This window comes from Boleophthalmus pectinirostris, unplaced genomic scaffold, assembly GCF_026225935.1.
Source record: "Boleophthalmus pectinirostris isolate CB_2022bp ecotype Guang Dong unplaced genomic scaffold, ASM2622593v1 HiC_scaffold_9, whole genome shotgun sequence".
Classification (NCBI taxonomy): Eukaryota; Metazoa; Chordata; class Actinopteri; order Gobiiformes; family Gobiidae; genus Boleophthalmus; species Boleophthalmus pectinirostris.
In genome coordinates this window covers 11,707,994-11,735,988 of record NW_026571541.1, presented here as the reverse complement: position 1 = coordinate 11,735,988, position 27,995 = coordinate 11,707,994, and the positions used below count along the sequence as shown (strand labels likewise).

At 38.1% G+C, this 27,995-nt stretch overlaps 1 protein-coding gene across 3 annotated transcripts; it reads right to left on the bottom strand.

Annotated features, from left to right (window-relative positions):
- Positions 1 to 2: 2 nt before the first annotated feature.
- On the bottom strand, positions 3 to 27,995 carry git1 (G protein-coupled receptor kinase interacting ArfGAP 1). Of its 3 annotated transcripts, XM_055147801.1 has the most exons (21): positions 27,644 to 27,995; positions 22,608 to 22,741; positions 21,942 to 22,054; positions 21,591 to 21,696; positions 20,923 to 21,009; positions 19,981 to 20,111; positions 17,538 to 17,632; positions 17,419 to 17,461; positions 16,448 to 16,474; positions 15,173 to 15,221; positions 14,667 to 14,739; positions 14,085 to 14,182; positions 12,565 to 12,676; positions 11,734 to 11,858; positions 8,577 to 8,729; positions 7,056 to 7,382; positions 6,082 to 6,162; positions 5,921 to 5,997; positions 5,670 to 5,843; positions 5,411 to 5,474; positions 3 to 4,661 (listed from the first exon to the last, which is right to left on the bottom strand). In XM_055147801.1, the coding sequence occupies exons 1-21, from the start codon at positions 27,693 to 27,695 to the stop codon at positions 4,446 to 4,448; spliced, it is 2,337 nt and encodes a 778-aa protein (XP_055003776.1). In that variant the 5' UTR covers positions 27,696 to 27,995; the 3' UTR covers positions 3 to 4,445. The 3 variants fall into 3 exon arrangements, with proteins under 3 accessions (XP_055003776.1, XP_055003777.1, XP_020779621.1); XM_055147802.1 differs by lacking the exon at positions 7,056 to 7,382; XM_020923962.2 differs by lacking the exon at positions 16,448 to 16,474.

Here is a 27,995-nt window from a genome sequence, read left to right as displayed (position 1 = left end):
AATTAATTGTTTTATTATTTTATTACAAATGTACAGCTTATGAGTTTACATTACGATTTGACCTTGTAAGTCATTGTTTTCTCTACTTTATACATTATCTTCTGTTAAAAGATCTCTCCCAAAGTGTTTGAAACATACCAGTAAAACAGGCCACAATGCACTGCCAGTGGCTCAGCTTCGACTGGCTCTAAATGTCTTATTTGTGGAAAGGTTGGTCCATTTGTTGTTTATTGAATGTCCCAAAAACTGTTAAACTCTGGAAAGTATGTGCTGAAATTGTGATAAAATATTTTGAACATTCACACTTGAGGCACCATTAAGTGTCCATGAATTTCCAGGATGTGCGTTTTGAGACCATTTGAGATGACCATAGCGCCAAAGATCTTCATGATTTCTTATATAGACAACCAATGCACTTAAAATCAAGACAATATGAAGGACAACAAAATCTGCAGTTTGAAAATACAATATAATAAAAATTCCTTTTAACATAATGAATTGCAATCAAAATAAATTAACTTGTCATATTTAAAAGGGCCTATATTATGCTATTTTTAGATCTATGTTATGTTGTCTCTTCATCAAAAACATATCCAGAATTGTGTTTTGTTTCATTCACACACAAATCCTGCATATTTAGCCTCTGTTCCATTTGGTGATGTCATGTGGTACAACATTCTAACTCACAAATAAACAATTTTGCGTAGTATAGGACCTTTAAACATATTGATCTGCTTTTTGTTCATTACGGGTGTTTGCTCAAAAATACAATAATAGTAGCGTAGTGCTGTCTCCCTCGTGATGGATTTAGGTTTAGTCATTTTAAACAAAGAACTAACACTTCCATGGAAACAAACAGGTGGTGGACCCTCCACTAGAAATATTACGCAGAGCACCTAAACTAAAAAAAAAATATCCAGGAAAATGTAAGTGTTGGCCCAAAATATTGCAATCTGATCCACATCTGCACATTACTGGTTATAGTAATTTTAAAATATTTTCTTTATAGAATTATATGCATAAAAGTAAATGTTTTAAGTACATTGGGTGTCACAATTTAAACCTGAAGTCTGTTTGGCTCAACTAAATAAAGAAATAAATATCTCCCAAGTATAATCCTTATAGCTTAATGACAACATGAAAATATATGCATTTACTATACACATGGCCAGTCAAAAAGGTGGTTTCTCTAACTTGGCCCACACGCATTCATTTGTAGTGTTTTCTTTATATTTTAAGTGGTCAAATTTAGTTTAAAAAAAATCATAATTATAGTGTGCAAGACATTCAAATTCATTCAATACAATCTGACCATCAGTCTCCCATACAGTGGCACATGAGCAAAAATCGCTGGACAGTAAAGCATTTGAAGAGAGATCCCATTGGGTAAAAGTTTAAGCTAATTTTCAAGTGTTGTTATTTAAATTATAAAGCAATTACAGCCAAAAATACAAGCAATGAAAATGAAAACTAAAATGTGCTGCTTGGAAGGAAAGTAATTTGAAAAAAAAAGCAGATTTCTCTAACAAAGATGACTGAATTTGAACCAAAAGACACATTAAAATAAAAAAATGAAAATATAATAACAGGTTTTTGATTTACAATAAACAGTACGATCTGTATTTATCAAGTTATCTCAGCACAAAACAAAAAACAGTTGAATTTGAAAATAAAGATTTGTTCCCAATGCTCTCACACACAGAGGCCACACAAGCAGGTTATGGCATGATAAACCTCGATTAGACGAAGGCTGAAATAATAATCTTAGATACAAGTATGTAAACAACTTGGTGTCTTAGTGTCTGTTTCTATCAACTTGAATACATCGCACACATTGCCTGTCCTGTTTTATGATTCTGCTGTTGCACCCAAAATTATTCACCAATAGTTAAGTGATTGTGGCTGACTGATTAAATAATGGAGATACTTTTTTTTTTTTTTTTTTCATGGTCAATGCCGATTCTGTCTGTTTAAAATACAGAGCAACCGATGGCCACTAAGCTCTGCCGATATTTTTGGGCCGATTTAAATTATTTTCCCCAAATAATGCAATGTAAATTTACTGTAAACTCACCCATGGCCCTTTTATTTTTTAAACAAAAACCTTTAAGAGAACTGTGCAGTCCCGTTTTGTCCATTTAAAGTGTTAATATAAAACTTTGTGTGTATTTTTTAGGCAGCAGATTGAACCAAACAAAATATCGGCCTACGCTTGAAATGTAAGACTGATAGCCGATACACTAAAAAAGTCCAAAAATCTGTCTGATATATCGACCAACCGATATATCAGTCTATCTAGAAGTAAATAATATGGCAAAAACACTTTTTATAGGCTCTTTGTAGCTCGTGTTTGATTCATTTAGAGTCCTCCTTTGGGTTGTTCAAAAGGATATCCAAGTCTTACGATACGATATCGTCATGGTACGAACCTCACGGTACAATATTTATTGCGTTATCGTGGGAAAGCTCACGATATGGTGGGAAGGCTCACGATGAGGGATGTAACAATATCCAAATCTCATGGTACGATATTTTCATGATATACATCTCACGGTATGATATTTATTGCGATATTTTGTGGAGGCTAACAAAACTGTGAATACGCTACTTTTTCCTCTTTAAATGCCTCGACAAGACTTAATCCAAAGAACTAAGACTTAAAAGTGCTTAGAACTGTTATTTCTTCTTGTAGTCTACACTGAAATGGAGCAAAGGATCATGGTCTATGTAGTTCCCTCTGTCTTTTTTTTGCTATTGCTGCACCATAACTCTTAATTTAAGCAAAGACACTTGTAATCTGATATATTGTGATGGTCCACGATATTATTGTGAGAACTTTGACGATACGATATCACAGTATTTTGGTTATTGTTTACATCCCTGCTATTCAAGTCATGCTATAGTCAAGATCTAAAGACCTTTAGATCTTGTTTAGACTTGGTTGTACTGGGAGACCCAAATTTTATCTGACATGGCACTTGGTGTGAGAAGTTTACAGAGCCAAGAACCTAATGTAATGTTTATCACAGTTGTTGTACACTTTATTGCCACTAGGGGGCAATATTAGTAATTTCCTTCATATTCAGTGTGGTTACCTTTTATGTTCTTTTTATATTAAGTGAGATTTTAGACCACAGGAGGTCACCGTAGTCCATTTTATTGACATGAAAAGGAACCATGAGCAGAGTTTCCAGTTATATTGCCCAGTGTTACAAGGGTCTTATACAGGATACATTCTCATTCAGAAATTTAAGGCAATTAAATTCAACAATTCTGAAAGTATTTACACTTTTTTGTGGGAATAAGTGGCAACATAGGAACCCTTAGTAATAGTAGCAGTAGCAGTAGTAGTAGTAGTAGTACTAGTAGTAGTAGCCAGCCACTGTAAACGACCAATTTCTCAATATAGCTGAGTAATTTTGGGTACAACATTAATCAAGATCTCACCATAATGCTCTTTGCAACTACTTGGCACAGTAAAAGTATTTGAGATGATTACACTTGATTTTTCGCTAAATAATATAAAAAGATTGTAATATGGTCAGGTAAACAGGGCTTTTTAGTGTGACCTGAAACTTGCCTCTTTCATATTTGGCAACTTTAACTCTTCATTGTAATTCAGCCATAACAAACAGGACCATTTCACAGGTGATGTCCGTAAATGAGATATCCTAGTATGCGTCTCCTCCTTCCACTAAACGAGACAATGAAATAAACACGGATAAACAGTTAAATCAAATAGACAATAAAATATCAATACAAAAACATAGGATAAACAATAACATTAATTATTCCAGTGTAAGTGTTTTGTAAGTCAGTAATGCTCGTCCTTAGAAGTGCAGACGTCACCAAATCTGCGTTGTATAAAAAAGTAACAAAAAACAATAATAATAAAGAAATTAAAACATGCCGGATCATGCTATGTTCCACCAGTAGAGGGCGTATTGGAGAGTGGTAGTTGTAGTGTTAAGCTACTAGGGTTTTCCGGACTTTTTGGGGACGGTTTTGTGGTATGAAAGAGGGTGGCCTGGTGGAAAAGGAGCAGTGAGAGGGGAGTGAGTCAAGATTGGTCTCTTAACATCCCAGTGACAACCATTTTATTGTAGAAAATGTCTTCCAAAATCCGGGAAGACAAAATAATAAATAGTGTTTCCAGTTCTCTGTGCATCGTTGTTGTATTTCACTTTGGTGCGTCACAGTTTCACGGTTTTTCCAGTTGTCAAAATGGTCATCCAAAAAAATTGCATCCTTTCTTTCAACATTCTCCTCCTCTTTTGTAAAATAGCTCTGTAGTGGTTTTGCTTTTTCAACTTCCATGCATCCTCTTCTTCAGCGCATCTTGACTCCTCCTCTCCCTCGCACCACACTGTCGCAAAAATCCCTCTTTCCATCCACATTCAAGCCCTTCGATCCTTTTTAGTTACGTTCTTCTATCTGGACGTATTTTATTGTTTCTTCTCTCGCGTGGTGATGGTGACTAGCTGTTTGGCTGCCTTGGCGATGTCATAAGCGCACTGTATGACCTGCTGTGTGAGGAGCTGGTAGTCCACGGCGGGGGCCCCGGGGTCCGAGGGCGCTGCTTTACGACATTCCACCTGTAACCGCGATGCACTCGAGGCCAACAGACGCAGAGAGCAGTGCACCGCATCCAGAGCCGGACGCTACAAGAGAGAGACAGGAGGTTCAAAAAAGATTGAAAAAACATTTTTGCTTTTGGACAGTACGGCTGTAGTCCTCAAGTTGTTTGGTTGATCAATATGTAAAAAAAATGGTGACTACATATTTCATTAGGATTACAATGATGTATATGGACCACAGCAGAATGAAGTAGGCTTGCAGTAGACATGTTAGTGCCATATGAACCATCTCGCACTCTGAGGACCTCAGGGACCAGCCTCCTGCTGGTGCCCAGAGTCAGGACTAAACAAGGGGAGTCAGCGTTTCAGGTTCATGTAGCTAAAACCTGGAACAGTCTTCCTGATCATGTGAGACAGGCTTCTTCTTTGACGCTGTTTAAATCCAGGCTCAAAACATTTCTGTTTAACTGTGCATATGACTGAAAGGTTTTCATTCCGCACTCTTCTCTCCAATTTATGTCTCTCTTTTTTAATTTTAATCTTTTATGATTATTTATGTTTTTATTTGTTTTTATTATGATTTTAATGTATTTCTTATTCTGTAAAGCACTTTGAATTACTTTGTGTACGAATTGTGCTATACAAATAAACTTGCCTTGCCTTGCCTAGGCTTGGGGGTAAGTACGTTAGAGATATGGGGAGAACTCAGAGTAAAATTGTGAGTTTAATTTCCCTTTTGATAGATAAATACATTGTTCACTGCCAGAAGTTTGCTACAAAAATATGTGTTGGCGTGAACTCCTGTGATCTTGTGATCTTGTCAGTGCACTTACTTTGGGAAAGAGGGAGGCCATCTCTGTGACTGCTGAGTGGATCTTTTCTGAACATGGAACAAAACTGAAAGCAAATATGAAAGATAGTCAGCACATGGACATATTACACCATCAGTTTTTCTCATTTTTTTGTTTTTTTACAAATCTTCAAGAACAAGGCTTACAAGACTGGCACAAAAATAATCTTAAGTACAATACACTTAGCTGGTTGTACCCGTTGCATTGAACTAGGCCACATCATAATTGCTCTGCTCCTCACCTGTCGTGTTTGAACTCCTGTGCAGCCCTCAGCAGCTCCTGGATGTTTTTGGTCACCTGTTCAGTTTTCAGAATGACATCTTCTGTACAGGGCAGTGTGGGATCTGGCTCTCCCAGCTCGCCCCCTCCCTCCTCTGACTCCCCTCGGCCCTCCTCCTCACTGCTGCGGCCCATACTGAAAACAAGAGCATCAAAAATTAATCTAACATATTTTGTTATGTTTTACAGTTAAATAACGTTGGTGAAACAAACCTTAGCGAGACGTCGTAGGTTTGCGTATTGTCATAGTCACTATCTGTGCCACTGCCGTGCTTCTCCGATTTAGGCACCTACAGAAGAGAACAACAAATACTATAAATCCTGTGTAATTATCATTTTACACCATTTAAGATGACCATCCAGTCTGGACTCACCATGTATCGGCCCATCTCTGTGGTGCTGGACACATGCTGGCTTCCATAAGACACTGGTCCACCTGTGCTGCCCTTCCTCATCTGCAGACAGAGTAACAGGGGACGAGACAGAGGGACAGTGAATGGACCAAGAGAAAGGTTAGCGTGAAGGGAAAGAGGAAAGAAAAGGAACATGTTTAAAAACACTAGAAGCCATCTTGAAGGAATCAGCAGATAAACCAGAGCAGTTTGCTTCTCATACACTGCATCACGTGTCCATGCCTCTACCCAGACTCTACCCAGCCTTTACCTTTAAACAGCATTCTACACTAGCTGCGGTATCATTTCACATCAACACTAATGTTGATTCAGTGTTAGCCAATGAAGCACAAGTGATGGACAGATACAAAGATAAAATGGAAACAATGACAGACAGATGCTTACATCCAGAGGATGCACGGCGGAGCTGCAGAGCAAACAACAAAGGACAATGAGAAGACGGAGACAGAGAAACAGTGAGAAACAGGTAAAGTTTGAGGAAGACACAACGTGAAGTCGAGCTGATGTGTACAGAAGAATGTACTTCTAACATGAGGTTTGTGTATTTACACTTGTGACCAACCCTTCTGTAAAATGTCTGAGTGTATTTAAGCATCCACTATAAAAGGTCATAGATCAAAGGTAGAGCTAAGAGGAGAATCAAAGGTGTTGCTCCAGCTGTGCATTGTCTGTTTAGATCACACATACTTAAATATCATACATTTCTTTAATTATGTGCTTAAATTGTGCTCATGTTAACACTTTATTATCTTATCCTTATACTTTATTATCATGACCAACTGTTTATTGATCATTCTTTGATGGGGATGAAATGCATAACTGGAGCTTTCAAAAGAAAGAAGGCGGTCCAGCGGTTCTGAGGTGAGGAACATTCATGTGCAGAGCTGCTCAGAAGTCTGAAGCAGGAGGTAACAGGACTGTGGGGTCTAACTTACACTGGGCGAGTGCAGGGGCTGCAGGCGCGCTGACAGGGGGTCCAGGGCTGGGGGGCCGTGGGCGGTGGGTCCTGGAGCGGCCCCAGGCTCATACATAGACACAGCCTGTCTGTCTCGTCTGTGGTGGGAGTGAGGGGCCCCAGAGGAAGGCAGCCCCTGAGGTTCTGTGCTGGAGCCAAACACACTGAGAGCTGCCCCTGCTCCAGAGCGCCCCCCACTGCCAGCCCAGTGCCCTCCTCCTCCAGAACCACCAGGACCCTGCCCGCCCGACCCCCCGACCGGCTGGCCCCCCCGCAGTGAACTGTTCTCTGTCTGCATCCGCGTGATCTACAGAGAGGAGGGTGAGGTGGAGGGTGAGGGAGGGACATGGGGAGGTGTCATCTGAGGTCAAACACAAGCATCAAAACTTCACATTTACACTCAACAACAACAACATGAACAGCCCTTTGCTTTTGACACCAGTTTTCACAAAGTTAACATCTTTATTTTCTCCTATGTTCTCGATGAATAAGGCCTATTTTATTTTATATTAACTTTAGCACTGATTATAGCAAACACTATAGGCTGGACAAATTTAAGTACAGTCACGAACTGTGACTCTATATCAATATCAATTACAACAACTTATCAACGTTTAATACCTTTTATCGCTGCGTAAACTGGAATAAAAGCAAAGATCAGAATATGATGTAAAATTTTGTTGAGTGCACACAACAAACTGGGAGGGAGGACACTGAGTGGGGTTCCTGTTCAGGCTGGGTACAGGGAAAGGGAGGGCTACATTCAGTATCTGATAATATGATTACATTATTTTTTAATGGTCAGGGATTAGGGGGAGTCAGGGGATGGATGGGCACAGTTCACCTGAGTTTCAACATGTCTGTGGTTTGTGTATAAACGTCTATATACTATATAACTAAACTAAAGTGGAGCCACAACTTAAATTAATGAATGGAAAATAAAATAAAAATACTGATTGTATGAGGATGACTAACACCCAGTGGAGTTTAAATGGATGAAAACATTACATGAAAAAGTTACATTCTAGAATGAGATTATGTAATTGTCATGGGTAAATTCACAAATGTCAAATCTGATCATTTCTATTAGTGACTCACTAGACCCATGAACTGGCCTGTATCAACAAACATCTACATTTTCACGATATTATTTTAGCTGCCCTCCATTTGCAATAATAACAATATCGGGTTATACATTATTGTGATGTCATCTGAAACCCAGCTGGGTCTATTGTTAGGACTGAGGGTAAACACACTATACTGTATTACATATTCTTTCTGACATCTCCCTTCTTGGTGCCTGGGCAGTCCTCAGATGTAGCTCAAGACCAATCTATTTAGAATAGCTTTTAATGTTTAACTTAATGATCCACAGTTTTTATCTTTACTGTATTATATTTGCTTTTTGCTCTTTTGAGTGTTTTAATATGTGTCGTGTAAAGTGTCTTTGAGTGTCCTGAAAAGCGCTATATAAATAAAATGTATTATTATTTATTATTACCTCTTTCTGGAGCCGGCGCAGCTCCTCACTCAGGTTATTGTTGACCTTCATGAGCTGTTGCACTTTGGCTTCAGATGAGGCCAGGGCTTTCTTCACCTCCAGATACTCCTGCAACGTGATGGGCCCATCTGACAGGTCTGAGGAGTCCATACTCTGAACAGAAAACATACAAATGGGAGAAAGACACATCAATATTATTACAGTTAAAAATATGCCTTGTGTTTGTTTTTCTTTTTTCTTTAAAGGTCCTATATTATGCAACATTGATTAAGCCATCTTATACTGTTTCGTTTTATTCACACATGTTTGAGCAATTCCATCTTATTAATGTGCCTACATCTCCAAAGCTCAAAATGCTCTGTTTCACCTTGTGATGTCATGAAGTGGAAGTTTTCAAGTTAACAGCTACCTCTTAATTTTGTACAGTACACATGAGCAGTTCCAGAACTGAAATTATCCAAATGATTCTAGTGAAAGTGTATGAACTTTAAAAACACATTGGAGCACTTCCTGTCTCACCACATGACATCACAAGGTGGAACAGAGTGGTTTCAATCTGAGAGAAGTACACAGCCTAAATATGCATGGTTTGTGTGTTAAACATGTGTGAATGAAACAAAGCAAAACACATGTTTTTGATGAGGAAATAACATTAAATCACAAATCAGGAAATATCATAATATAGGCCCTTTAATCAGCAGCAACACTGAAACAAAATGATCAAAGTGTCAATATTCTTATCCCCCAGAATCATACTTATATTATATATTCACATGCAGGTCGTTAATAGTAATGTGGTCGAAGTTTATTGTCCAAGGACACAACAATAATATACCATGTAAATAGCAGAGATCAAACCTTGAAAGATGCACTCAATCTACAGTCCTTCTTTGGAATTAACGATTCCTTTTGTCAGTAAGGAGAGTTTGTTTAGCTGCTTTACATGTTTCATCTACTTCCTACATCCCTTTAAGTCCAGCACTAAGCGTACTGCCCTCTTGTGGCTGCATTAAAAAGTAAACTATGGCTCAGCATTAATCTTGTTTTTGCACGTGTGGTTTACATAGTGTTAGCACAGAGGATCAGAGGAAGTGTGCTGCTGACTGTTGCTGGATGTGAGTTCAGAGCTGGATACACAGACACTGAACCTCAAAGTACAAACAAACTTCCTGTGACCTGGAGCACAAGCATGAACCCCTCTGACAACCAACGCTGCAATAACAACCATCAGGGCCCTACAGACTCATAAGACCAGCACTGTAAGAATGACTACTAGGGCTCGAGTCAACTAAAGAAATTCTTGGTCGACCAAAGACATGTCCTGCCGATGGATAGACTAAAAGTGCTGATGTAGCTAAAGCTCTCAAGACTATTACAAATCTCATGTATATGACCCAAACTGCGCTCACAAGACTACACCTGCACAGGAGTTCATGGAATAGCAAGTCACTCACTTTCTCATGAGATCAATAAAGTACTTATCTATATTTTGCTGCTGTACCTTATCCAGTAAATTCTTATAATCTAAATAAAAATTAATGCATTACAATACAATACAATACAAATTTTGGCTGACTAAGGCTTGATTGACCGATTAATTGGCTAAATGACCCAAGGACTAAATAACTACAGCCCCACTGACTGTATACAGTTATAGACCTACGCAGAGATGAGAGCTATATTGAAAAATTTATAATATTGCAATTGTTGTTGTGAAAATATTCAAAATTAGAAACTTGCGTATATTGTCTATTATTAAAACAATTAAAAAAGATCACAAATAGGCAAAAGACATAGACAAAAACGCCTAGTGTAATTGCCCAAATAAGGGCATAAGTAACATTTTTACCCTTTTGTGGTTAACTTTATGGCCCATTCACATTTGTGCTCAACTGGAACCACAACCAAGACATTTTACAGGCACATTTTCGCACATTCCAGATGCATTTTTAAAATATCTTCTAAATATCAAGACCTTTTTCTCAGTGTCTCCACCCCTACACTCAGTTTTATTATAGAAGATGCTACTGCATTTCTGGAAAGAATTCTTCTGTAAGCCATGGACTTTTAGTACAGTGTTGAGTACAATGTTCCATATGAATAAATGAAAACAAGTATGCATCTAATCTGTCGTTATAGGAATAGGAATGTCAAAATTTCACATTTTTAACTTTAACTATTGAGAGAAAAAAAATATGATAATGATTTTACAGTATTACTGACACCCTTAATTCACTTTCATTAACATTATCTAATTAGATCTCCATTCCTCTAGTATGTGACCAGCTTTATGCAATAAAACTTTCTGAATAAAGTAAACATGGCATAAACATTTGCTTTTAAAATGGTCATAATTATTTGTTCTTTGTACTCACGATTGCATTGTGATTGGTAGAATCACGATTATTACCTATAAATTCACTAAACAGCGAATACTCTTGACATCCCTATAGGATTATATGGGCAACACGCTGTATTTTATGTGGGGCAGAACTTTACAAAACTTCTGAAATAGTTGATTTATGTTCTTTCTGCAGCAGTTTTCTCTTGTCTGCCTCCTCTTTCCTTCCACTGCTCCCTCCTCTCACTCTCTGAACAATGGCCTCCAAACACAGGCCCAGAATAGCTGGTGATGTCACTGAGGAGCTATGCTGCAACCCTTCATATGGCCACTCCCTGCAAAGCATGCTGGGACAGGCAGCCTCAAGAAGGAGAAAAGACAAGACCTAGAGATATTAAAGAGGAGAGGTACACTATCCATATGTCTCAGTTTTGTTAAAAGCCTAAATTCATATTATGAATGTATAATATTCAGTGTCAATTTTGATTGTTATGTTTTTTAAAATACCAGTAATGATAAAATCCCAAATATACAGCATATATATGTTCTTCTAAGCTACCCCAGTTGTGCTCAGTGTATCCAATGTGTCATGAGTAGTCAATATTGACTTAAAATAATTATACAAACAATTCAATTTATTGACCAATTATTTCTTTAAAGTTACACAGTTGCAATTTAGAGGGCCTAGCTATACAAGATGCTGATTGGCATGGCATTTGCATATATTGGCTTTAGACCCCAAAGGTAAGACAGACAGTGGTTCAATATGGATTTTTTCAGCCGATATCAAACAATCCCTAATAGAGATGGTGTTACCTTGGCACGGTTGCTGCGTTGCGTGTTGTTGTTGTTTTGTGCGGTCAGCTCACTGTCCGAGTCTTCGTCTGAAGCTACACTGTCGTAGTCGTGCTGGTCATCGTCTATGCCCAGGTCCAGAGGGTCTGACAAAGAGACACTGTGATCAGCAAAATACTGTCTGTTTGAAAGCAGTGGAGATGTCTCATAGTGTCACTACTGTTTAAAATGAAACTGACATAAACATAAAATAGTCAACACAGTGTACAATTGTGTAATATTATAAAAGCAGTGGTTCTCAAACGGTCAATTTAGTCTACTGTTCTCCTTTGATTTAGAGCTTGTTTAGTACTACAATATACCTTGTGTGGTTCTTTTTTAGTCATGGTAACCCTATTTTAGACCTAGAAGAGTCCCTTTTTTAGACCTGATTTTGATCTGGTGCTGTTCAGTGGGAAAAGTATGAAACAATGTTAAATTCTGCAACAAATTTAAGTTTTGTTTTCACTCAATAAAGAGGATGGCAGTCCCCAGACTATAATCCAAAACTAAACTAGGGTTAACCCAGATGGACCAATATAAAGCCCTGACTACAGAAGGCATATGCCAATACAAAATAACTTCAAATCAGAGTCATTATTTATTTTGTTTCTTGGCTTAATATTGCTGTATCACTGCAATACAAAAGCAAAAGGTAACACTAGGTTTTCTTAAGATGACATTTACCACATGCACTTGGCTGTGTCATGTTAAAAGTCTGACTCTCTCAACTGTTCTCCTTTTCTCTCACTCTTCCTCTCCCGTTCTCACTCTCTCCCTCTCCCTCCCCCTCCTTCCCTGCGTGCTGCTCACCGGTGGGGCTGCTGAGACCTTTTCCCTGCTGTCTCCTCTTTGCGTCACTCAGGATGTCGATGATGAGCGTTGCAAACTCTCGGGCATTGAATCGAGCCAGCTTCTGTCTGCCCTGTGAGAGAAACGAGAGAGAGAGAGAGCCAAGTTTAGATTCTCAGACCTCCAACATTACCTCACAAAAGTAGCACAGCTCTTGAACCAAAGTTTTGTCATATGCAGAACCCATTTAAGCCCACACTCAGAGCAGTTTGGTGCCTTTGAGGCGACTGTGGTCAGTGGAAAAACCCAGTCAGAGGAACAAAACACTTAAAACTCTGTTTTGGTGAATGTAGCCTCGTAAATTGTATAATTACATAAGCACAAAGGCGTGAAGGAAAATGTAAACTTTAACTATAACAAAGCACTATTTCATTCACAAGAAACTCATAGACCTATGGTCATTCTTACAGACTGATTCCAATCATTCAGTCCTGCTTGTGGTAAACTAAGTCAATGAAGCATTAGCAGACATTGCTTTTAGTTTGTTACAAACTGTTTCTTTTTCACAGTCAGCTGATGGAGACAAGTACTACCTGCTGGCATTTATACAATTCTATCACTTAATTTGCAGAGGCCTGCAGGTATACACATATACTACTGCTGCTACTACTACTACTGCTACTACTATTACAACTACTACTGGGAGAACAGGACATTCCAAGACATAATATCTGCCTTTTAAGAGTTTTAACAGTTGTGTCTACTGTCATCAACACTCAGCAGTAGTCATCACAGTGAATTGTCCAAGTAGTTCTGGGACAACAACTTTAGTCTCATGATTATTTAAAATTATATATTACATCATCCTTTTTCTTTTCAATTAATCTATTCAAATAAATTCAGTCTTTAACACACTGGACCATTTGATTCACAAGAAACTACAGCAAAGAGTTAAAGGTCTCCCCTGCTATAAATAGGCGGCAGTAGTTGACCACAGCGGACTGTCCAATCAGGGAAGAGTAAACGTAGCCACATGTGCATTTTTCCTGTTAGCCCATGTCAAACAGTAACCGCTTACACTACTGAGCTACACAGCTGGAAAGAACATATTCAAGACACGGCTCTCTGCCCACTAGATAAACAAAGGACCGTGGCAGGCAAACGTAAACGGGTTACAACTTTCCACTAATAAAATAATTCTTATGTAGTAGTGTCAAAAGTATCGAAAATCTGATACTAATCGATACTAAAACTAGTATCGAAACTAGATTATTTGAGAAAGTATTAATATTGAAAAAAATCACAAAGTGGAAAAAAATCAAACCTTTCTTGAACAGTTCTTTATTAAGTTTTAGCAGAACTAGTCTAATAAAACTGAGTTTAAAATCCTGGTATTATGACAACACAACTCCTACCACTCCTCTTATTCATTGAAACACCATCACAACAGACCTTGCGGACATGTACTTCTTACTTTAATTGTGTAACTGTTGGCAACCGTGACAAGTAAAAACCTGTAGTGTTTCTTTAAGGAGGCTTACCTGGTTACGTGTGGCGGAGTACTCGGGGTTGACTGGTAGAAATGGTACTGCACTGCGTTCTGTTACCAAAGTGCTGTGGTTTTGGGTGGTGAGCCAAACTATATAGAAAGAGAAAAAAAGAAAAAACTGAAAAATGTGTGAGGATTAATTAGCCAAAAGTGCTTATTCATAGCAAAATTACACAACTTTTAAAATGTATCTTGTGAGTGAAAACAATCTTTAAACAATCTCATTTAAATATTGGTTAACTAGTGTGAGTAATAAGTTAGTACTTTTATTACAAATTTTGTGCAGACAGACCTTACCTGTGGATCTTCTGTCATGAATGAGAACTATTTCAATACTTGTTACAGAACAGGAGCAAAGGAAAAAGACCCAAATAAAGCAACAGAGATTGAAGGAGGAGGAGAGAAGCACATTTTAGGCACATCCTCCACCTCTCCTCCCTCCTCCCTCCATCCAATCCTCTCCCCAAACCACGGCTGCCTTTTTTAGTATCTCTTGTGGAGTAAGAGATCTTTTATGGAAGTCCCTCCTAAGCTCAGAGGATAAGTAAAGTCTCAAAGGTAAATGAAGGTTTACCTGCATCATTTTCTCTGCGGTCCACCTCGTCATACACGTCCATGGCCAACTCCTCAAAAAGACGGTTGTTAAGCTGCCAAAACAGAGGAACAAATCCCTTTAACAATGTATTCTATACTCAACATTGTATTAAAATTGTGGTGAATAATGTACAGAATCTCAGTTGTATTTTTTTCCTGTCAGATCTAATCTTTCAAATGTATTTTCAGGGAGCATTTGGTCAGTGACATTGCATCTACCCTTTAAATGTCAAATGGAACATGACTGTCCTTTTTTGGGGAAGGTTATAATTAAAATTACTTGTTTTTTACTTTGTTTTAATGCATCTTTCCTGCTATATAAAGCACTGTGATTTACTCGAATTACTGAATATATACTTGCCATCCCTTTTGCATTTTGTCAGGATAATATAAATACAGAAGACCTTTAAATTGTCTGTTTGATATGACAGTTAGAGCCACTGAATAGCATTGAACTATTTGGAACAGTATGAGTGGTTTTCTTACCGCCTGTAGCTTCTTTTTGGCAGCCTTGGCCAGTTCTGAGAGGTCCAGGCTAAAAGACAAAAATAAAATCTGTCAGAAGTGTCCCACCAGGGGATAGTGAAAGAGAGTTAGATGGTCTGGTGGGGTTTAGAACAGAGAGTAGATAAAACTACCGGAAAAATCAATGCTTGTAATTCTTTACTTTGGGGAAGATTGGTTAGCGAGAGAATAAATAATACTGTTTGGATTTACAAGGTACACATTGGTAACATTACAATAATATATATATTAGAAAACCCCATAGATATCTTATTAGATACCTATATTATTGTGTTAGTCTTCATTTACGACTACTTTATTGTTGTGGTTTGTCCCATTTCAGACCTGGATTAGAACAGCGAGCTTAGAATGGGTTTAGTACAGTTATAGATCTGGTTTAGATCTGGTGGTCCTCTGAAAGCCAAATATAATGCAGTAACTATGGGCCTTGGGTGGGGTCTCTTCATTAACAATGGCAATCATCACAATAACTCACTTAGACGATATTCCTATTAGATTCAATAACTATGTTTTGTATTGTCATAATGATATTATGACCATGTTTTAATAAACTTTTTGACACAGATAAGTTTTTTAAAAAATGCACATACCTACTAGTCAAACTTGGTTAAAATAAAAACTTTACAGACTCAATAGAGAAACCAAGTCCAATGCAGAATTGACATTGATAATAAGGAAATCACAAATAAAATAAATTAAAATAAATAAAATTGGCCTTTTTGTCAATTTCACTTTCCAAAAACAGTACACTTCTGTAAAACTATGTTGAAGTGATTATTTTATTGTAGTATTGATTATTGTGTCAGCAAATATTGCAATATAGTGTGCCGTCCTAATTCATATATATATATATATATATATATATATATATATATATATATATATATATATATATATATATATATATATATATATATATATATATATATATATATATATATATATATATATATAATTGTGTTTTTGGTTGGATATAAAGTTTGTTGGAAAAGGAAAATTCTGTATATTTTGTTTTAGACCCACTTTGGACCTCCATAAAACCTTTTTTAGCAAATTATACAATACTTGTTTGTTTTTATACTAGAAAATCTGTGTTTTTCTCCAGAGCGAAAGAGCCTCAGGTTGCGTAGAATGTTTATTGCAAAAGAGAAAAAAAAAATCAATATAGTAATAATAAAAAGTAGGTGCTGTTAGATTTCAAAAACATGAGGGAAGAATGAAGGAAAGTGAAGATACCTCTGTGTGGGACACTTGGGACGAGCTCTGATCCACCAAGCGCAGCAAAATGGAGAGAACAGAAACTCAGTGAGAAAAATAGGAGAGGAACAGGGATAGGAAAGCCACAACAAATCCACCGTAATTGTTATTCTCAAGCAGTATCATAACCAGAGTTAAAAGAGATGCAAGTTGTGTCAGACGACAAGCCCAGATGTGCAAACAAGTTGAGTGAGGTGCTGTCATTTGGGTCATTTATATGCACTACACGATCTTTTTAAGCTATTCGTGCTCATAGATGAAGCTATCAAAATCTCTAAAGAGCTGAGCCAAGTAAAGCTGATTTATTCAAGTCTGTCTGTGCAGTTTTCAAAGTTTTATTTTAAGTTTGCATCCTTAAAAGTACCCTATGTAACTTTTCTGGTGGAGTGTTTGTTTTCATGGAGATGCTATAAATTGGCCTAGAATGTTCCACTGTATGGCAATAAACTCATCTATCTTGATGGAGAAAAACAGGTGGCACCTCTAGGCCAAGTCACAGGCAACCACGTTCACAGTGCCTGTTTTTTTAGGTGTTTTTTGAGCAAAAAGTATGTGAGTAAATGCAAGATATATTACTTTAATGCCATACTGTGGACCATTCCAGCAAATTTAGATATTATCTCCATAAGAAAAGTAGATGATGGTCTCTCCACCAGAAAACTTACATAGTACACATTATATTCAAAACCTGATAAATTAAGTAAATCAAGATTATACCTATGCTATTAACTTATAGATTAAACAGATTGGAATTTCAGTCATGTGTTTTGTAGGGGAGCATAATTTGGTGACACCCTATGGTCAAAGAAATAAACTGCAATTAGGGGTCCTTTTTAACTTGTGTGAGTCAAGAAACAGCAGAATGAGGCTAAAACAGTACGGAAAGTGATACACAAGTCAATCCATGCACTACAGCCTTACATAGAATATTCAAAAACTCAAGCGTTTACCTGTCTGCCATTTGGGGAATGATATAATGTCCATTTTTGTGATCTGCAAGAGAACGAACATTTTTTTATATATATCAGAGACAGTAATATGTCAGTGAAAGGAAAGCTGAGAGACTCACCTGGACGCCGGCCGCAGAGGTAAAAAGCTAACCTGTCCGTCAGCTCATACTGGCACTCCACCAACCGCTCTGCCAAGTCTATATTACCCGCCTGCCTACAAAAATTACACATTTATATTAATACAGTGTTTTATCAATAATACAGTATTATTAATATTATTGTTTAATACAGGAAACTACAGTGTCCCCTCCATAGTCTAAAATAATCCAGACTATATACTGGCATAACAAAATTAGATTTTGTTGCTCATTGTTTTATCATAAACATATTAAAGAAAACACATTTGCCAAAATACTTATATAGCAATATTTATATCTTACAAATACAGTCCCTGACAAAAGTCTTGTCGCGTATCCATTTTGTAGAAACAAAAGCTTATAACCTGACTTTAAATTAATCGATTGGTTTTAGAAATGTCTCATATGAAAGCAAAAACCCTCCCAAATTATGCTCAATATACTAAAATAAATTTACTTCACTGAAGAGAGATTGATCATTTAATGAACACAGAAAGGTCAGATTTTGGCAAGACAAAAGTTCTGTCGCCTTGTCATATGATGCACCCAATCCTAGATTACAGCCTCACCTGTGATCAGTTACTGATCAATCAATTAGTGGGTGTGTATAAAAAGAACCCCAGCACACCAGACCTTCACATCACCTGCAACTTGACCTCTGACAACATGCCTAAGATCCACCCTGAGACCAAAGCGTTAATTATCAAGAGGCTGAAGACCAGATCCACTGCTGAGGTGGCTGACACCTTCAATGTGTCTCAGCGTCAAGTACAAAGAATAAGAAAAAGATCTGAAATGACTGGAGATGTTTTTGACAAGCCCAGGTCCGGCAGACACCGCAAGACAACTGCTTGGGAGGACAGTTTGTTGATTCGAAAATCCAAGGCCAGCCCCTTTTCCACTGCAGCAGAGCTCCACCAGGCCTGGTCACCTCAAGTCCCTGTGTCAACCACAACAGTTTGTAGAATTCTGTCTCGAAATGGCCTCCATGGTCGAATCAGTGCACAGAAACCAGCACTAAACAAAAGGCAATTAAAAAAAAGTGTGGCATTTGCCAAGGCCCACAGCCTGCTAAAAGGATGGACACTGGAAAAGTGGCAGAAGGTGGATTTCTCAGATGAATCCTAGGTTGAATTACATCACAGCTGCCGCAAATATTGCAGGAGACCTACTGGAGCCAGCATGGATCCAAGATTCACTCAGAAAACGGTTAAGTTTGGTGGCGGAAAAATCATGGTCTGTGGTTCCATCCAGTATGGGGGTGTGCGAGACATTTGCAGGGTGGAAGGCAATATCAATAGCCTAAAATATCAAGAAGTATTAGCTACCTCTTACATTCCCAACCATAAAAGGGGTCAAATTTTGCAGCAGAATGGTGCTCCATCGCATACTTCTATCTCTACATCAAAGCTTCTCAAGGTGAAGAAGATCAAGGTGGTCCAGGACTGGCCAGCCCAGTCACCAGACATGAACATCATTGAGCATGTCTGGGGTAGAATGAAAGAGGAAGCATGGAAGGCAAAACCAAAGAATCTTGATGAACTCTGGGAGGCATGTAAGACGCTTTCTTTGCTATTCCTGATGACTTCATCAACAAATTGTATGAATCATTGTCGAACCGCATGGATGCAGTCCTTCAAGCTCATGGAAGTCATACAAGATATTAAATATGGATCTCACAGCACCACTACTTAATTCACTGACGTTATGCAACATATTTTTGTATTTGAAGTAAATTATTTGTTCAATTTTCTGTAGGCGACAAAACTTTTGTCTTGCCAAAATCTGACCTTTCTGTGTTCATTAAATGATCAATCTTTCTTCAGTGAAGCAAATTTATTTTAGTATATTGAGCATAATTTGGGAGGGTTTTAGCTTTCATATGAGACATTTCTAAAACCAATCGATTAATTTAAAGTCAGGTTATAAGCTTTTGTTTTTACAAAATGGATAAGCGACAAGACTTTTGTCGGGGACTACAGGATTATGTTGAGAAAAACATAACAGTGATGGTTTTGGTCAGAACTGAGAGTTATTTGAAACAATTACTTATGTACTGTCAAATGGTCAATGGTCAATGTAATCCCTCATTCGTCCAGGAGGGGACCAGAAAGCTGAAAATCATGATTTCTAATATTTAGAGGCAGTATTGATACATTCTTCTCTGTGAGTCATGTTCTGTGATTCAGATTTTAGAGCCACTGTGAGTTGCTGGATAAGACACTATGCTCAAAGGTTAATAGGGAACAAGCACTCTTATCATTTAGACTGATTAAGCCATAATAACAATCACACACACACAATCACACAATTAAAATTTAACCCCTATGACTCAGTTGTACATTAAAGGTTCCATACTGTGCAAAAAAATTGTATAATATGCGCCTTTTAATGCCATCATATTTCTCACAGATTTGACTTGTACCTAGCATAGTCCATAGGTGTGCGTCCATTGATATCCGGTGCCCCTGGGTCTGCTCCATACACCACGAGCAGCTCCGCCTGTAGGATTTGGCCTGCTTTAGCTGCCACATGGAGGGGGGTGGTGCCTTTTTCCTGCAAGGTCAAACCCTCACACGTCACAATAGTTCCTGACACAGTGGGAAGCCTGAACACTTAATAACACAGTTTGAAGTGACTTTGTAATAGGGCAACAACTAAATTTTGACTAGTCAGCGATTCATTTTTTGATTAGTCAAGTAGTCAAGACTTTTTAAATACATCATCAAAGAAATAAAAGGCTGAAATATGATGACTGTAGGCTTCTAATAAGATAATATCTATAATTACAGAATAAAGATGAAAATATGTTTGAGTCTTTTATATTTTTGATTTAGTAATGCCACTGTCTATTAGGGCAGGGAAAATCTTGTTTGACTAAAGATATGCCCTGTTGATAGATTAGTCGACTAAAAAAATGGGCATGGCAAAAGCTCTCATAACCATTTCTGTATCTGACCCCAGCTGCACTCACAAGGCTGCACCTGCACATGAAGTTCATGCAAGAACAGCTATTTATGCAGAAAAAAGTACAAGGAAATAATGTATTTATATAAAGACAAATTAAACTTCTAAATCTGCCTTTTTACATAATATATACCAAAAAATACAAAACTTCAACTGAGCTCACACACTAACTTGTCCTTTCTGCTGTTGTCCCATATAAATCCTTATAATCTAAGCCTAAAACATCATGACCGATTACTTGAATGAGCGACAAAAAGTCTTTTCATATTTCCGTTTTTAGAAACAGAATAGTCCAGATCACAATTATGCTTACCAAAATATGACAATGATTATTTTATATAGTCAACTAGTCACAATTACTTTTGGATATTTAGGGTTTATTTATGTACTTAGCACTGACCGGATGAAAGAAGTTGGCCTGGGCACCGAGGGATAGTAGCCGGAGACACGTTTCCAAACTGCCTGTTCGCACACTGGAGTGAAGTTGCTAAAAAGAAACAAAAGAGAAAGAGGCAAATGAGAAAGACGTGGGTGGGGAGATAAAAGTTGCACCCAGAGACACTGAATAGGCTGAATCCTCTTATTAGGCACAGTGGAGCTCCATGTTACACAGATAATTATTACATCCTGCTGCATCATTCAAAACACTTCCTGCTAAGAGGATTGTTCTGATGATGAAGGAGAATGAGACCAATTCCTCTGACAATTTTAGAGCCAGTATTTAAATGCAACAGTATGTGATATAGGTTTATAATAAGAGGTTTAATGTCGGTCTAATATAAAGCTCGCTGATAATATAAATTATGCTAAGAATTTTATAGAGAAGAATTAGTTTCAAATATTGCCAGAACAGTGCTGTGGACGACATATTGATCTAAAGCTAAATTAAATCTATCTGTACATTTAATTGCGTTTATTCATCTTCTTGACTAATACAGTGATTTGTTAGTCTCATAAGCAAGTTTTAATACGCTGGTCTTTCACAAAACTATGGACACAGTTAATCTGATTGTGTGATTTACAACAGACTGTATATTAACACAAGACTGAAAAGAAAATGCCGCTCACTTTACTGAGGTCTTTGGTGGTGACACCGTCGTCGTCGCGGCAGGGGAGCTTGTGCACAAACGCCAACATCTGGTATTTGGCTCGGATGAACTCGGACTTCGTGGGGCTGTGAAGACGACAATGAAAGTGATAAAGAGAAGTACATCATAAAAACCGTGTTTCTACAAAGGCCCTTAGAATAACTGCACTCTTAAGAGTCCATAGGGCAATAAAAGGAAAATGAGCTCAATTGTGCATTGGAACAAAGACATTATGTTAATACATAAATAGCAAAACTCTTTCCATACAAAATAGCCAATAACTCCTGCTTATATGAGGAGCAATACTTTCAGTAGCTCAGTGTATACTCACTGGACTTTGTCCTGGGGGTTGGGTTTCCTGCGACCGCTCTGGACCTGAGCAGGGTCCAGGAGACTGTGCTCCCAAATGGAGTTAGCTCCATTACAGGCCAATGTCTGGACCATCTGTGAAAGCACAATGGTGATGGGTTTATTTCATCAGGCATTTATTGAACATAACATCAGTTATGGCAGGGCAGCACAACATGAGAAAACAAGCAAGCTTTGCTGATGTGAATGTAATTTTAGAGGCTTTGGTCAAATTTAGAAATTCACACATCTGGACAGGTCACACTGGAGTCACTTCTTTTTGCTTCATGGAATCTTCTGCAGTTTCCACAAGACGATTGTATCACATTCTTTTGTAAGCAAGCATTTGTAAGCAAGTTAGAGTGGACTGCTTGCTAAGTTTACCAACCCAGCAATTTGGTCTCAACAATGCTCGCGGAGGCCAATTACAGTATGCAAAACAAAGATGAAGAGGACCACAGTTGCTGAGAATAGCATCCACATTGTAACAACGACAGAAAAGACTGCAGGTAGAGTCAAAGGAAAAAAAAACATTTGCATTTTCTTCGCTGAGTCGGTTTTGTGCTAATGTTTACCTTAGGCAGTGCACACACAATCTCATCTAATGCATTGTTTTAGAGACAGTGCTGGCATGTTTCTCCTGACTCACCTGCAACAGCGTGGGGGGCCATCCGCTGTGCCTCAGGTGCTTCACAATGGAAATGTGCCGACCCAAACTGCGGTGCACCGAGCAGCACTCATCACAGATCAGCACGCCGCGGTTTATGCTGGTCCAGCCGGGATCTAAAACAGAGCACAAAATCATAGTACTTGGAATAAAGGATCATATTGAATTTTATATGAACTCATTATAAAATGTTGGTGGTGTGTATATGTGATTGTTTGAAATCAGTACACAGATTTTTCCTCGTATTCATTGATCTCGAGTCTTGATGTTAAATAAAGCATAATTATTGCATATGTACAAAAAAAAATATTATGTAGTAAATATGTCTCGGCTACATACAAGAGGTCGTAAGGAGAAAGAATGCGAAGATTAACACATTTACCTTTTCTTTTCAGAACAAAATATAAATGTATGTATGTATAATTTTAAATATATATATAAAACCCAAAAATAGCAAAATTTCTTCCTCTAAAGTACAAACTCTGCTCCAAAGAAACACATGCTTTTACTGACAGAGGTTTGGATGTAGATCTCTCGATTAAAAAGACTGATTAACAACAATTAGACATGACTGAATTTCAATTGACTGCCAACTGTGCCAAGGCCTATTTTCTGTGTAATTTCAATTTTCTTAAGTAGAACAGCAGAGAAGCTAATTTACTTTCAACAAACATCAGGCAAAGTGTTCAGCATGACCTCACATTACAGCTAATTTCCTAAATTCAAGTTTCCCCCATACCTAAACAAAATTTCACAAAATTTTCATAATCAATTTGTCTCCACAGAAATGTAATTACTCTGTAATATTCCACATTAAACTTTAAACCTATTGATTACAAGGGAGACAAGCAGGTTACAGCACCACGTTACATTACAGTTCAGATCTGTAGAGAGTTGCCCTTATTCACAGAGAGAATTATTGTATTTTTGAGCAATACAAACAATCATAATGAATAAATGCTAGATGAACAGAGACAAGTAGATAGAGGACCCTACGCCAGAAAAGTTGCGCAGTGCAACCTTTGACCCTGGGTAACCCCATGAACTATTATTTATATTATGACTGAAACCCCATGTGCTTTAACTGTTCTCTGTAAGCATTTAGGCTTGTGATTTGTAATGACCCAAATATTTATTTTAGCACTGCAAAGATGTGTCAGCAGATTCATAAACAAAACATGGATTGACTTCAGACTGGCTGTTTGGCTGTAGTCACCATAAATAAAAAGAAGGCCTGGTGGTTTTAGTGTAGCTGCTAATTATTTCCCTCTCTGAATGATATGGGGAGAAGATAATTACAATCGCAAGTCTTTTGTTTGTTGAGACAATACACAGTGCAACTGCAAGCAAAATGATGTTTGGGCAAATTCATTTTCTGAAGTTACGTTTTAATTTGATCGTCAGAAATCTCATCTGGCTCCAATGTGCCCCTTGTTAATCATTAATGGATTATTTGTTGTCAGGAAATCAGGAGTCCCAAGTTGGATAATAATAATACTAGGTGCTTTGGGTACAATTAAGCACGGTATTGCAAAAAACGTTATTTTTCAATGCACAACTCTGACCATAAATGTCTTTGTGGATATAAACTAAGTTAAATGACCAAAATGAGTTAGCTGTAATGACTGGATGGCTGCAAAGTACCAAAAGTGTTTGTTTACCAAAACTTGAGAAGTCTACAGTGGCCCAACTTCTAATCTAATTTTCAGTCAGTAAGCGAACGAACTGAGACAAAAGATATGTTGCTGTTTGCTGATGGGGTGATAACAGAGCTGTGTGACATTAAAAAACAGTAATGATTGATCGACCTTATTTTGTATCATTAAATTATTTTCTCAAAATATACAATACAGACACAAAATATCCAAATTTCTTTCTTCATTGTCTGAACTCTGCTTCAAAACACACGCTTTTTCTGACTGAGGACTGACTGTAGACCTGTTGAAAAAAAACACCAAGTTGATCACTGATGACTGAAAATGAATCCCAAGCTGGATTATAAGAAGTTGTCATCTACTTCAACTGATAATTTTGCTTATTTGCCGTGAGTGACCTTCAGTATAATACACTGAAAAGGACAAAGCTCAGAGGACAGAGCTGGAGTGAACACTGTTGACACACTGAGACAAGGGCAGACACAAGTCACCAGTCCAGTGCAGGTCATGTTTACGCCCGGAGGACCTGATGAACCATGAATGATGCAAATACATGTGGCACACACAACTACACACACACACACCAATCTACGATATGGCTTGCCTTAACTCAGAGGCTGGGATAAACGGCCCAGGCTTAGGGTATTAATGCAATATATTAATGTAATAAATCTAAAATAACCCAGTTAGAGACAGTCGACTTTGGATGAACAAAAAAGACATTCTGACAAAATTCAAGACCTTAAAACTATTCGGAAAACTATTATCTAGTTTTGATACCTGTGTTAGACTATAAAAATACAAATTTGCATAAATCAACAACAACAATAACAAGATACATTTGCAGCATTTTCAGACAGTTTATACTCAGTTAATTCAAATGTTTTATATCTTCAAAACAACATCCACAATATTATCGATAGTTGATATATTACCCATCCCTAATGTGTATTGATTTTTTTGACAACACTAGTTTTGAATGGTAAAAAAATCCAGGCTCCAGTATAATCTAATTCCTTCTGTGTAGAGTAAATGCTAAGTAAGCCCAGAGGGTATGAAATCTACTTGGCTCAATTTAAAAAGAAAATTAAGCTATATACTTAAAGAGACTCCAGCCAAATGTTAGGTCCAAATCTGCACCAAGACTGACTTGACTTCATTACACTACAACAGTAAACATAATCTTTATGTACTAGTTATTTGTTTTTATAGCTGCACTAAAGTCTGTTGAATAGAACCACTAGATAAAACGGCCGCGAACCAACCACCAAATGAATCAAACTCCAGCTCCAAACACTGAGTATCATTGTACAGACGTAATGGAAAGAGCATAGCATTTAACAATATATGACCAGAGGCTACAGCTCCTAATACCAGTGCATGGGTGTCTAATAAAGACATGACAACGTGATATATTGTTGCTGTAAACTATGCAGATTGCCATGGTATAAAATTAAAACGTCTGGACTCAAAAGTTGTTAATTGTCCTTTGTAGCAATGACATCAAGCCCCTTTCTTGTATTAAGTCACAGACAGTGGGTAGTGGTACAGAGGACTGGGGAGGGGGCTGTCACCAGTGGCTAGCTCAGCATTTTACAGAAAGCAGTACGTGTGTGAGCTTGTCTACTGAGGTGGGGTTTAAAGCAGAGATGAAAGCAATAGGAAAAGCATTTAACCTGTAAACTGTGGCTTTGGTTTACATAAACAATATAAGTAAGGGCTTGTGAAAGGATTATAATCTGCATTTAAAAACACAGATTTAATCAGATAAAGATAAATAATATGATGACTGAAGGCTTTAATAAATATTTACAAATAAACAGTATTATCCATTAAATTAATTAATAGTTAACTTGTTATAACAGGGTGCAAGAAAAGGCTAGCCTTCATGTAGATCTACTTAACTGTTCAGCCTTTAATGTTTCACAGTAAGGCATTAAACTTATCTATCTCCATGGAGGCAGGCAGCCAAGGTACAGAACACTTTGGTGGCGAGGCGGGGCCAGTCTCATAAGAATGCATGTTCTTAAAGGTATTTCTGGACAATAAAATCACCTCTAATGAAACTCAACAGACTTTTAATGCCATACTGTTTAGCATACAAGCAATGCAATGACATCTCCCTCAAGAAAAAAGTGGTGTAACCTGTACCAGAAAAGTTACACAATGCACCTTTAATAATGCCACTATTTTTGTCATAAAACATCTTGTGGCGCAGGTTTACAATTGCATAACAGGATTATTTTAATAGTGGACTAGTCCTAGTTTTATGTAATAATTGACAAGGTTAGAGAAGGTAACAGGCAGGGACACATACACTACAAACTGCTGCCATATTGTAAGAAGAAGTATTTCTGATTGTCAACTATGCCATGATTTACACTGCTGGCTTGCACCAAGGAGTTAAGGCTGGGAGCAGTTGTGAAGAGCAGCTGTTTGACTAAATATGAGGGCTGTTACAATGAAAGTTTCAGAAATATGAACTGCTGTCACACAAAAATTATCTGGAGGGCATTTGGGGAGAATCAAGGTTGCTTAACATGAGTTCTTCAAACAAAAAAACAAAAAACTAACTTGTGCTGGATTAATTTGGTGTAAATTGACAGGAACTGATTAAATGTCTTTGTAACTTTGGACGCAAGTGACTCATTTATTTTAATATGTGGTTAAAGCACAATTGTTAACTAAATAAATGTGCTGTTGTTATCCTTAAACTATACAATCATACTATACAGTGAAGACAAAAGCAGCTGACACTTTAGCTGACGATTTAGCAGTAACTTATGTAGCCAAAGTTAGCTAGACGAGCTAACGTCGCGGCTAAGTTAGCAATGTGAGTCAGGAAACCGACAAAACTGTAAAACAGGGATGTGGGTGCCAGCAGAGGGAATTATGCATGAAATGAGTCTGTGCAGGGCCAAATCTGACAGGCCCTAAGTCGTATATGGAACAACAATTCGGAAACCATCTCATTCGATCACCTAGCCGGCTATGCTAATCTGAAGTCCCCCAGTCACAAAAATCAAAACAAACGTCTTGGCGAGAAGAAGCCAACACTATTTTGGCACTCGGCTCTTTAACGGAGGCTGCTCCTGAAACAATACGCACATAAGCAACTAGCTCTGTAAACTGCAACATGCTCGGACTGAACTACTCCAACATAAGCGCATTTCCGTTCTGATTTCACGTCTGTTCTCAGTAGTTATTTGGGGCCTACGCGCCGCCGCTGGGGAATCCTGGCCGCTTTCCTGATTCTCAGACCCCCTGACAGTGACAGGAGGCTGGGCCCAGTCCCACCAGCCCTCCGTGTCCAAGTATTGTTCCAGTGCATCGGTCCGTTTCCTTTTATTGCAAATGCCCTACCTGGCGCACTGCAGTCGGCGCAGATTTCAGTCCTTTGCAGCTTTCTTGACATTTTGAAAGCGTCCGAAAGGACTATCAGCGGAGGCGGTGATGATGGGTGTCTTCGCCCTATTCCCTGGTGCTACCGCCGTGTGTCTTCAGCCGCTGCGGCCCCTCAGTCCCCGGAAGCCGGCTGCAGTGTGGTCGGCTGTCCCGGCCAGCCCACAGCCCCAGATCAGTTTCCCGTTGTCCGCCTCCACTCTTCTGGTTCACGTTTCAACCCAAAGCTTGATGCCAAGTTACTGGAGCGTAATGACTGTGTGTTAAGGCTGTGGGCTGCGTGAGGATCATAGCGGACCTCTGATGCGTCTGA

Bases quoted from the DNA above. Each gene is read 5' to 3' on its own strand.
- git1 (XM_055147801.1), bottom strand. From the start codon at position 27,695: ATGTCAAGAAAGCTGCAAAGGACTGAAATCTGCGCCGACTGCAGTGCG. The intron at 16,475-17,418 runs GTAAACGCTTGA...TTGGTGGATCAG, and splicing joins ATTCCCCAAATGGCAGACAG to AGCTCGTCCCAAGTGTCCCA. The intron at 12,677-14,084 runs GTAAGCCTCCTT...TTTCTCTCACAG, and splicing joins ACTCCGCCACACGTAACCAG to GGCAGACAGAAGCTGGCTCG.